At 42.3% G+C, this 12,897-nt stretch overlaps 1 protein-coding gene across 1 annotated transcript in view; it reads right to left on the bottom strand.

Annotated features, from left to right (window-relative positions):
• Nucleotides 1-964: 964 nt before the first annotated feature.
• Nucleotides 965-12,897, bottom strand: part of LOC140476477 (cysteine-rich motor neuron 1 protein-like) — a 251,069-nt gene continuing 239,136 nt past the window's right edge. The window contains exons 13-14 of the mRNA XM_072569166.1: nucleotides 8,812-8,981; nucleotides 965-3,269 (exon numbers count right to left, since the gene is read on the bottom strand). Of these exons, the coding sequence (XP_072425267.1) occupies nucleotides 3,075-3,269; nucleotides 8,812-8,981 (365 nt within the window). The 3' untranslated portion in view covers nucleotides 965-3,074. The remainder of the gene's footprint in view (nucleotides 3,270-8,811; nucleotides 8,982-12,897) is intronic.

The raw sequence follows: 12,897 nt of genomic DNA, 5'->3' as shown, positions 1-12,897 counted from the left end.
TCCCTCTCATCTTGAACTTGTGACCCCTAGTAATTGAAAATGTTTACTATAATGTCGCAGCATGGGACAATTAGCTTCAGCTGTTGCTCAGATGTTTGACACACCTGCCTTTATCTAGGGCCTGTCTTAAGTGTCAAGGGCATTTCACAAACGTGAAAAGAGAGCCCATCAGAAGTATCAAGGGGACTTGTGAAAAGCAACTGTCAACGGAAGCTGTCAAGGCATTCTATATATTTGAACAAGTATATCTGGAATATTCAGAAAAGTGCTTGCTGTTGCATTCAATCTGTTGACATAAATTCTCTCAACAGCAGCCTTGAAAGAAACAAACCGTGCCCTGCTCCACAGTGTGATGATTAGCATCAGTCATGTTGTAAGTTATCAGGAGAGGTCACGTACATATTTTTCCCACTGCTCCTACACTGCTGAAACCAGTGACACAAGAGCTCAATTCTAGTACCTTACGTTTGTCTTCACTAGCTTTTTTGCAGAGAATAACAGAGCAGAAAAATAGAAAATGCCAGGGAACTAGAATGTTCTGGAAAAGAAGTGAACTTCTAAGCTGATAATTTGAGTGTAAGGACATTGACCATTTATTTTAACAATCCATTATTGATGGAAAAGTGTTAAAATGTGTTACATGCTTCACAATGCAACATTCTTCAAAATATGCCAGATTATATTTAAAATTACATGGTAGCACTAATTTTTCCTCAATATTGTGTATTGGGAAATATGTATCAAGCACTTGATAACTCTGCAGGTTTTCCTTTTCTGTATTTATAGTGAAGGAGCACATTTTTATCTTGATGAGCAAGGCAATTGACAATGAAATGTACTTTGCTCACTGTTAAATATCCAGAGGCTAGGGTGAAGCATCTTCTAAAATTGTCAACAAGAGGTGGCAGAAAGGTTTCATTGCAAGTGGTATCTCATAATTGTTTGGAAAACACATTACTACAGATTCAGAAGACTTCCAGAACAAAATTTATTGAAATGAGTAAAAGGCTTTTTACTTGTTACATCCCAGCTGCTAGCCATGTGTATTTACAAGGACTACTACACACTGATGTAAATAAATAAGCAATTTAGATCTCTATGTTTCAATTGCAAAGAGTTAAACAAACAAAAATCCATTAAGAACTTACATAAAAAGTACAGCAAAAGGATTTATAGGTCTTGTTTGAAGGTTATATAAAGAAGGCAACAATATTTTATCTCAGCATAACAGCCAGCAAAACTGCATGACTGAAGAGGTCTGCCACATCATCTCAATTTATTGGACTGCTGATAACAGTAACAATTAGAAGTAAACAGAATCCTTAAGCCCTCTGCTATTCTTCTATACAGATTCTACTTAGATTAATAAATTAAGCTATTTGAAAAAATAAATTAAGAAACTCTCCTCCCTTTTGCTCAATTATCCGCAAACTAAGTATCTACAAAAATACTTGAAACTTCTTACAACTTAAAGGAATTCATATGCTCACAGCCTGGTATCAATAGGGCTACTCTTAAAATCCTTAATGTTATTAGTAACATTGACTACAAAGTGCCATAGCTTACCAACATAATCCCTGCATTTCACTTTCAACTGCTAAAGTAGGTTTGACAATTCATCCTTGCTTGACACTTCAAAATAATACTAAAATTTTGACTGACATTTTATTCTCAATCTTGGACATCTCGCACCCTGTAACTGGGTTAAGCCTGAATTTTAAGCCAGGTATAACTCGAACTGCTTAGGGAGGTACATCCTCTTCATCATTCAATTACATTGAATTCCTTTCTACCTCCTTCCCACCCTCTCAACCTAATCACCATGCCGTGAAAATATTTTAGCACTGTTCTTCACTTTATGGGTCCTCTATCCTAGCGGCTGTGCAAGCAGGGTATCATTCTACCTCAGGAATTAGATAACATATTTCACTTAAAGTTGATAATAATATGTTTTCATGTTGGCTTTTCCTGCATTTGGCATTTATACTGAGCTCTGTTTTAGCCACACTCAGCTGCAGTAACTCAGTTCAATTCTGTTTTTTTAAAAAACTGGAATGACAAACTGCCCACAAACAAAAATTGTGGGTACATTCAATACAATGAAATATACAGAGTACAGGTGTAGGATTTGACACAACATTTAAATCACTGCCATAGCAAATGTTAACAGCAATATTAATAATACTACAGTTAAATATATCTTTCTGTCGTGATAATGCTTTAGGAGCAAAACCAGATTATTCTGCTACCATTCACTTCCTCTTTCATCATTTTGTACAACTAACTTGATATTTTCAGTGTTATCTCATGACCTTCAGATGATGAGAAATTCTATTTCACAAAACTTACTGAAGATATCATCTTTAACCTATGTAAATCCAGAAGGATGAATAAAAGGACTCACTCTATTCCAGAATGATTTTGGATTCCCAAGTCATTTGTTTTGCTAATTTTGAACTGAAAGTTTCACAAGGAAAGAATGTTAATAGGTGTCTCCTTCGCAAGGATAATTACTACCACTTCCCCTATTAGTCATTTAGCTTAGGATATTAATGTATATTTTCCATTATCACCTCCAATCTTAACAAAACATACCAATTTCAAACAAAATCTCTTCCAGAGTTTGAAAATGCTATTTTGATAACATTGGGGGTAATATAAATGAAGGCATTACTAGATTAAACTCTCCCAGAAAAAAATTGATACAATAAATGACCATAAGACATTCCCTCATGCTATCGCAACGTGCCTTTTCCCAGATTCTACCCCAGGATACAGAGTGACTGAAGAGTTTGGTATTTGTTTGCTGTCTTTGTCAGTGTTTCTTTTTCCTTTTGGCAAGTTTCTCTTAACTCTTTTGGGCATTTTAAATGAACAGGAAAGTCAATAAAGACATATGGTTTTCAAAAGTAATTGTTATTTTCCAAGTACCTGAATCATACACAAATAACAAGCTGGAATCATTAACTTATAATATAATGGAAACCAGAAGAAGCAAGGCTCCTGAACGGAGCACAATCTCTGAATAACTGCCAAGACTCCATCAGCTCATAAGCCAATTTTTTTTCATGTTTCTATCCAAGCAGTTTGTTTTGCTGACTGTTGCTTTGTTTTTCAGCACGCACACTGTATTTCTCATTGATCTGAGAATCTGTTTCTGTCATTAGATCCATTCTGCGGCAGTTGTTAACATTGTGCATTTTGTTTCCTTGCGCAGAGTCCATGTACACCACAGTTTGTCTGTCAACTGGATTTTTCAAAAACTGTGTCTGTGATTAAAAACAGAAGTTAACAGTCACCTTTATGAAAACATTCTTCGGCCAGTATGAAACAATTCAGCCTGGGACAACTAATTGTACAAAGGCTAAGATTTTATACCTCAGATAGTTTTGCTTTTAAAAATGAGGTCATTAAACAATTGTGATCTATCTCTAGTTAAGCACACAGTTACAATAGTGATGTGAGGTTTGTAAATATCACTACACAAAGCATAATTTTGTCTGTTTTTTAAAATTTTGGATGGTGCAAAACCATTTACGATAGACAAGGTTTGTCCAAAAGCCCTGCTAGTCTTGATTTGAACAAAGAACAATACAGCGCAGTAACAGGCCATTCAGCCCTCCAAGCCTGTGATGACACATTTTGCCCTTCCATATTAAACTGTTTCCACTTACAGGATGCATATCCTTTGATTCCTTTCCTATTCATGTATTCATTCAGGTGCTCCTTGAATGCTATTATTGTGTTTGCTTCCATCACCTCCTCTGTCAGGCATTCACCACCCATTGTGTGAAAAACCTACCTCACAAATCTCTTTTAAACTCTCCAACCACAACCCCAAACCCCCACCCCCCTGCTGTCCCTGCAGTTTGAACCTCTGTCGGTTTGTAATTGACCCCTTCACCCTGGGGAGGAGCTTCACATTTTACACTCTATCCAAGCTGTTCACATTCTGATAAACTTCTATCAGGTTGCCCCCCCCCCCCATCTCCTGCAGTCCACTGTAAATAAACCTCCACTGTAAATAAACCCAGTCTGTCCAACCTTTCTTCATAGCCAACATCCCCCATACCAGGCATACCCTTTTACAGGTTTGTGGTGGGTTCATGTGGCAAATGGTTTATCACGAATAATGATTTAATGCGAGATCTTGGAATTAAAAACTTTAAGACATTTTCTGTACCATCTCCAAAGCATCCATATCCTTTTGGTCGTGTGGTGATGTGAACTGTACGCAATTGTTTGGATGATACACTGCTTACTTGGCTGTGTAAATCTCAATGTACTGCTTATAATACAATTCTAGAATACATATTCTATACGTTAAAACTTGCACGTGCATCAGTGTCTGAACAACGTAACTATGAGTCTCATTTCTGGACATGAAGCTGCCCAACCATCCCTGACTTTAGAGGGAAGCTTCTGTGAAAATGCGTTGGGTCATTTAGGCTTCAGCTGAATGACAAAAATCAAACTTCTGCCTCACTATGACTGTGACACTCAGGATGCAACTGCAATAATAGTCGAAGTTTGCTTTTTTTCCACACTTGCTGCTGGATGTTGAGGAAATGCTGTAGGCACTTCTGCTTTACCTACTGTTGCTATCAAGAGCATAAAGGCAAGTGATACTCAAATGACACTGAGGATGTTTTTTCCAGCAGCGCAGCAAAAAATCCACAAATATCAAAAGGGTACAGGGCCCTTACTTCAGAGACTTGAACACAAACCAGGCTGACATCACACAGCAGTGTTTACAAAGGTTCTGACTATTGGAACAGCAAGTTAACTTGAGGTGCCATCTTCCTTCTCCAGTAGATGTACACATGGTACTTTCTGGAGAGGCCCTGGGTAGTTCCCGTAGTGTCCTGGACCAACGTTTCTCTCTCAATGAGACAAAGTTATATTCCTCATTCTGTTGTCTCATTGATGTTTTGTAGTCGTACAGTGCTCAAATTGGCTGTGCATCACATCAATAACTACTTCACAAGTATTTAACTTTATGTAAAACAGAACGATGACCTGAGACCAGTTGCTCTGTATGGAAATATTTTTTTAAAAAGTTTCCTTAAATGTTTAAAGAAAATGAAGTTTATAAAAGTAAGGCTCAATAGGAAGTGAGTCTGGAGAATAGATAAGGAAAATAAAGAGAGGGCAGATGAGTTGAAGGTTATTTTGTCTTCATGACAAAGATACAAGAAATATCACCTATAAGACATGAACTAGAAGGGAGAAAAGAACTCAAGAAGATTACAATTATCTGGGAAGTGGTACTGAGTAAATTGTTGGAACTGTGGGTTGACATGTGCCAGGGTCCTAATGGACTTCATACAAAGGTCTTGAAAGTAATGGCTAGTGAGATAATTGCTGCATTGGCTTTAAATTTCTATATCTGCCTTGATTTAGGCAAGGTCCCATTATATTGGAAAATACCAATTGCAATTCCTATACTCAAACAGAGTGTGTCTAGAAAGCAGGAAACTCCAAGTCAGTCAGTTTAACATCTGTCACTGGATAAATGTTATCAGCTATTATTACAGAACTTACAGCAGGACATTTACATAAGTTGAAGGTGATCAGGTAGAGTCAACATAGTAATGTTATGCATTATCCACTACCCCTCATGCTGTCGGGGTTCATATATACTACACTATTACTTTTTATTATCTATAATACACTTATGTGATACTTCATCAAATGGCAACTGGAAATCTAAATGCAGAACATCCATTGGTTCCCCTTTATCTGCAACACATTACTTCCTCAAAAGACTCCAACAGATCGATTAAACATGATTTGCCTTTCACATAATCACATTGACTGTTTCTGACTACTAACACGGTCGGTGTGGAGAAGCCATTTTCTCTTCTGAATAAAAATCAGTGACTCCTATTTAAGACAAAGACGAGGTGATTTTGTTTTCCTCTGTCAGAGGGTGGAGTACCTTTAAAGTCCATTTCTGAAAAGTTAGAAGTCAAGTTTTTGAATATTTTTAAGGCAAAGGTTGCTAGATTCTCAGTAATGGGACAGAGTGTTAAAATTTACCAAGGAGTGTGGATTTGAGGTTATAATCAGATATTAACTCGTTTGGCTGGTGGAGCAGACATGAAGGGGCCAACTGACCTACTCCAGGATCCTTGATCATATGTTCACAGTTATTATCTGACCACATGTCATCTCAAATCATGAAGCTATTCAATAAATAAAAAACAGTCTGAGCTGAAATGAACGTGTCATCGAAACAACTGAATCCATACATTCAGATCTGTTTTATGTACACCTTTTGTGGAAGATTCACGTATTCAATGAAAGACTCATGTGCAGATTATCCTGCTTGAAAAGACAGTTTAGTCAGGGGGGGGAAATTGCCAAGACTGCAAATGTTCACGTCTATGTTCAGAAAAATTGGAGGTGTAGTGGACAGCAAAGAAGGTTACCTCAGAATACAAAAGGATCTGGACCTGATGGGCCAATGGGCTGAGAAGTGGCAGATGGAGTTTAATTCAGATAAATGCGAGGTGCTGCATTTTGGGAAAGCAAATCTTAGCAGGACTTATACACTTAATGGTAAGGTCCTAGGGAGTGTTGCTGAACCAAGAGACCTTGGAGTGCAGGTTCATAGCTCCTTGAAAGTGGAGTCCCAGGTAGACAGGATAGTGAAGAAGGCGTTTGGTATGCTTTCCTTTATTGGTCAGAGTATTGAGTCCAAGAGTTGGGAGGTCAGGTTGCGGCTGTACAGGACATTGGTTAGGCCACTGTTGGAATATTGCGTGCAATTCTGGTCTCCTTCGTATCGGAAATATGTTGTGAAACTTGAAAGGGTTCAGAAAAGATTTACAAGGATGTTGCCAGGGTTGGAGGATTTGAGCTACAGGAAGAGGTTGAATAGGCTGGGGCTGTTTTCCCTGTAGTGTCGAAGGCTGAGGGGTGACCTTATAGAGGTTTACAAAATCATGAGGGGCATGGATAGGGTAGATAGATAAGGTCTTTTCCCTGGGGACGGGGAGTCCAGAACTAGAGGGCATAGGTTTAGGGTGAGAGGGGAAAGATATAAAAGAGACCTAAGGGGCAACTTTTTCACGCAGAGGGTGGTATGTGTATGGAATGAGCTGCCACAGGAAGTGGTGGAGGCTGGTACAATTGCAACATTTAAGAGGCATTTGGATGGGTATATGAATAGGAAGGGTTTGGAGGGATATGGGCCGGGTGCTGGCAGGTGGGACTAGATTGGGTTGGGATATCTGGTCGGCATGGACGGGTTGGACAGAAGGGTCTGTTTCCATGTTGTACATCTCTATGACTCTAAGTCACTGAAAGCTAGAACACTGGAATAACAAACAATTCCCAAAGCAAATGAGTTACACTTTGAGAAATTGATAAAGTTTGAAAGGACCAAATGGCCTAAGAGCCACAGAGTACTTTTGAAAACCTTGAACTTATGAGGATACCAGTCTTTCTCTTTTCAGCACAAAGATAAAGATGAGAAAATTATTTTATTGTAAAGTTGAAGTAAAACTCAACAAAATTGCATTAAAGATTACTGAGGTACCATATATATGATTTGACCACTTCTAAGCAAGTTCTTCTTGCCGAATTGAACCACCTGCTTTTCCAATAATCCAGAAAAATTCACTCTTTTGCATTAAGATGGTCACAGCCTTAGCCCTCATTGTTTGAATACATTTATTCTTCCCAATTGTCTCCTTAGCTAATTGGGGCACCATGGTGGTTCAGTAATTAGTACTGCTGCCTCACAGCACTAGGGACCCAGGTTCAATTCTATCCTTGAATGACTGTCTGTGTGGAGTTTGCATAGTCTTCCAGTGTCTGCGTGGGTTTCTACCGGTGCTTCCCCCCACAGTCCAACGATGTGCACATTAGGTGGATTGGCCATGCTAAATTGGCCATAGTGTCCAGTGATGTATAGGTTAGGTGGATTAGCCACAGGAAATACAGGATTACAGGGATACAGGAGGGTGAGTCTGGGTGGGATGTTCTTCGGAGGGTTGGTGTGGGCTGCTTCCACGCTGTAGGGATTTTACGATTCTAAAGGACTTATTTTTGTTATATCTCTATAAATGCTACTATGTCAATGATCCACATTATTGATTAAATAGTAATTGATGTGGGCAATTCTGCCACAAAGGGCTCCAGGAATATCAGGGTCTACTTGAATCTTACAATGCACATGTACTTTCTCCCAAGAATCGCTGGATACTGATTAAAGTCGGACTAATTTTTCCCTTGTCTAGATAAGAGATGCTGAAGCTCTGGCACACTGATTCACTAACAGAGTACAATCCAGTACTGAAACCTGGGCTCAGGATCTATGTGGGTGATCTCAACACGACATGGTTTATTTACACTACAAATCGTTTAGAAAGCAAAAGGAAAATTCACGTCATTGAAAGAATGTTATTGTCACAGCAAGTTTCGTTAATGAATGTTTTTCAGCAAATTTTCTAAACACTGGAAGTACATATTTTGGCACCAACGTTTCGACATGTTACCTTTATGAAAATCTAAAAGGAATAAGAAACAAATCAGTTGCGAGGCAGTGTTTACACACAGCTGGTTCTCAGTGCACCACTTACCATGGTGGGGAAAATTGGCATTACTGTTGTGCTTTCGTTTTGATATTATTACTTATTCATAAAAGGAGAAACCAAATTAGATGGCTTTGAGCCAAGTATGGACATCAGCTCAATGCAAGCTGATGGACATCAGCCTTTACAAATGCAAGGCTCTTTGGTCAGATTTCCACTCAGTTCACTAACCTTGCTGCCATTTGAGACTTGAATATTTTCATCTTACCTTAGTTGGTGCATGATAGCAGGGCATCTGAAACCATTGCTTCTTTCTGTTCATTATAAGGGTTGCTGTTAAGAAGATGATGATTGCCAGCAATATGGCTGCCAGAACCCATGCTGCTGACTGGTAGATTACAGCCATCTCAGTTTGCTGGGGAGGAACATCAGTAACTTCTGTAATGATGCAAGAAGAAAAATGCACAAGAAATAAATAAGTCATGTTTGGTAAACTGAACCAGCCAATTGTAGGCAAAAAAAAAGTCAAAAATTATTTCAGTCAGAGGCTGTGTCTAGCTTTGTCCAAATCTCTTCTTCCAATATACTTCACAGTCCTTGAGCGATTGTTGCAGAGTGCACTGTAGCTGGCAACTCTCAAAAGCTTCACCAACAAGCTTTCCCAAGCATTCTGAGGAAGGGTCACCGGACCCGAAAAGTTAACTCTGCTTTCTCTCCACAAATGCTGTCAAACCTGCTCAGCCTTTCCCAGCAATTTTTGTTTTTGTTTTCCGTCCCAAGGCTGCAAGCCAACCCGGGGCTGAGGGCAAGGGCAGCAGGTACGAGGGAGATCACACGTCACCCCAGAATGGACCAGTGCCATTGTTTCTTCAGGGTTTTGACCCAGTGACCATGAAACTCCCCATCCAAGAGCAGTGAGGGGATCGCATTGCCACACGGACTGCAGTAGTTCGTGAAATCTGCTTACCACCACCTTTCCCGAAGCTACACAGATGGCCATTAAGAGCTGACCTTACATGCAACATCCATAAAATCACTAAAATTTTTAGATTAATTCTGTGGGTTAACAGCTCAATAAGACCTCGGCCATGGTGAGGTACAGTTGAAAAGTTGTGTTTTATATTATCATTGTTTCCTTTGGGAATATATGTTAAAACAATGAACAAAAGCTGTCCTGCTGTAATACCATGAATAAAAAGTGATTGAATAAACTGGAACCTTTAAATTAGTTAAATAAAAAGCATCTTTTTTGACACTGTGCAAACAAAACAGAGTTTCTGTATGCTGTCATTCCATGTATATATGCTCATGCATGCACATAGCTTGTCACCTGCTCATGCCTCCACCCCCATTCCCCCCACCAAAAAAAATCACACCCACTCCAGTTACAGGTTCCGCCCCCACTCCCAGCTCTACACCCACACCAGATCCCAGCTCCCAGCCCTGCTGAGTTTTCACCATCCCCCCAGACCTCCCCCTCACTGAGGACGAACGATCAGTCCTCAGCAAAGGACTCACCTTCAATCCCCCTCCGTCCACGCATCAATGAATTTAATACACACCGTGATGTCGAACAATTCTTCCGTCGCCTCCGCCTCCGAGCTTACTTTCACAATCAGGACTCCCGCCCACCTTCCAAGGACCCCTTCGCCAACCTCCAACACACTGCATCCACATGGACACCCTGCGCTGGCCTATTGCCTGCCCTCGACCTCTTCATTTCCAACTGCCGCCGGGACATTAACCGCCTCAACCTGTCTACCTCCCTCCCCCACTCCAACCTCTCACCCTCACAACGCGCAGCCCTCCAATCCCTCTGCTCCAATCCCAACCTCACCATCGAGCCAGCGGACAAAGGGGGCGCAGTGGTAGTCTGGCGCACTGACCTCTACACCGCTGAAGCCAAACGTCAACTCGAGGACACCTCTTCCTACTGCCCCCTCGACCATGACCCCACCCCCCATCACCAAACCATCATCTCCCAGACCATACAGAACCTCATCACCTCAGGACATCTCCCACCCACAGCTTCCAACCTCATAGTGAGGGAACCCCGCACTGCCCGGTTCTACCTCCTTCCCAAGATCCACAAGCCTGACCACCCTGGCTGACCCATTGTCTCAGCATGCTCCTGCCCCACTGAACTCATCTCTACCTACCTCGACACCGTCCTATCCCCCCTAGTCCAGGAACTCCCCACATACGTTCGAGACACCACCCACGCCCTCGACCTCCTCCAAGACTTCCATTTACCTGGCCCCCAACGCCTCATCTTCACTATGGACATCCAATCCCTCTACACCTCCATCCGCCACGACCAGGGCCTCCAAGCCCTCCATTTTTTCCGCTCCAGACGTCCCCAACAGTACCCTTCCACCAACACTCTCATTCGTTTGGCTGAACTGGTCCTCACCCTTAACAATTTCTCCTTTGAATCCTCCCACTTCCTCCAAACCAAAAGGGTAGCCATGGGCACACGTATGGGCCCCAGCTATGCCTGTCTCTTTGTTGGCTACATAGAGCAGTTGATCTTCCGTAATTACACCGGCACCACTCCCCACCTCTTCCTCCGCTACACTGATGACTGCATTGGCGCCACCTCGTGCTCCTGCGAGGAGGTTGAGCAATTCATCAACTTCACCAACACATTCCACCCTGACCTTAAATTTACCTGGACCATCTCTGACACCTCCCTCCCCTTCCTGGACCTCTCCATCTCCATTAATGACAACCGACTTGACACTGACATTTTTTACAAACCCACCGACTCCCACAGCTACCTGGATTACACCTCTTCCCACCCTACCTCTTGCAAAAATGCCATCCCGTATTCCCAATTCTTCCGCCTCCGCCGGATCTGTTCCCAGGAGGACCAGTTCCACCACAGAACACACCAGATGGCCTCCTTCTTTAGAGACCGCAAATTCCCTTCTCACGTGGTTAAAGATGCCCTCCAACGCATCTCGTCCACATCCCGCACCTCCGCCCTCAGACCCCACCCCTCCAACCATAACAAGGACAGAACGCCCCTGGTGCTCACCTTTCACCCTACTAACCTTCGCATAAACCAAATCATCTGCCGACATTTCCGCCACCTCCAAACAGACCCCACCACCAGGGATATATTTCCCTCCCCACCCCTTTCCGCCTTCCGCAAAGACCGTTCCCTCCGCGACTACCTGGTCAGGTCCACACCCCCCTACGACCCACCCTCCCATCCTGGCACTTTCCCCTGCCACCGCAGGAACTGTAAAACCTGCGCCCACACCTCCTCCCTCACCTCTATCCAAGGCCCTAAAGGAGCCTTCCACATCCATCAAAGTTTTACTTGCACATCCACTAATATCATTTATTGTATCCGTTGCTCCCGATGCGGTCTCCTCTACATTGGGGAGACTGGGCGCCTCCTAGCAGAGCGCTTTCGGGAACATCTTCGGGACACCCGCACCAATCAACCAAACTGCCCCGTGGCCCAACATTTCAACTCCCCCTCCCACTCTGCCGAGGACATGGAGGTCCTGGGCCTCCTTCACCGCCGCTCCCTCACCACCAGACGCCTGGAGGAAGAACGCCTCATCTTCCGCCTCGGAACACTTCAACACCAGGGCATCAATGTGGACTTCAACAGTTTCCTCATTTCCCCTTCCCCCACCTCACCCTAGTTCTAAACTTCCAGCTCAGTAACTGTCCCCTTGACTTGCCCAGACTTGTCCTACCTGCCTATCTTCTTTTCCACCTATCCACTCCACCCTCTCCTCCTTGACCTATCACCTTCATCCCCTCCCCCACTCACCCATTGTACTCTATGCTACTTTCTCCCCACCCCCACCCTCCTCTAGCTTATCTCTCCATGCTCACTGCCTTTATTCCTGATGAAGGGCTTTTGCCCGAAACGTCGATTTTGAAGCTACTTGGATGCTGCCTGAACTGCTGTACTCTTCCAGCACCACTAATCCAGAACCAATGAGCAACAGATCAGAGCCAAGGAGGCATCCCAGCCAGGACAAATTAATACAGCACTGATCATCACTAAAATCAATCCATTCATTGAGCAATGGGCACCAACAAATTAAGAAAGAATAACGTAAAACAGTAGCAGTAAGTGGCAAATTTAATGGATTTAAAGCCACATCAACAAAATTAATAAAATAACGAAGTAGCAAATTAACAAATTCATAGTGCAACTGATACTCCACAAATCAATGAATTTTTATTCATACTTGCACAAATGAATTATATAAATAACTGGCAACAGGGAATGTAAATTTATGCTTACACACACACACACGCACACACACACACAAAAATAAGGGTCCTAGAATAAATCAAATAGTGTCACTGAACAAATACCCTT

The sequence above is a fragment of the Chiloscyllium punctatum genome, chromosome 4 (genome assembly GCF_047496795.1).
Source record: "Chiloscyllium punctatum isolate Juve2018m chromosome 4, sChiPun1.3, whole genome shotgun sequence".
In the NCBI taxonomy this organism is placed as follows: Eukaryota; Metazoa; Chordata; class Chondrichthyes; order Orectolobiformes; family Hemiscylliidae; genus Chiloscyllium; species Chiloscyllium punctatum.
Note: the sequence above shows the minus strand (reverse complement) of the source record. Positions and strands in the feature narration are given on the sequence as shown.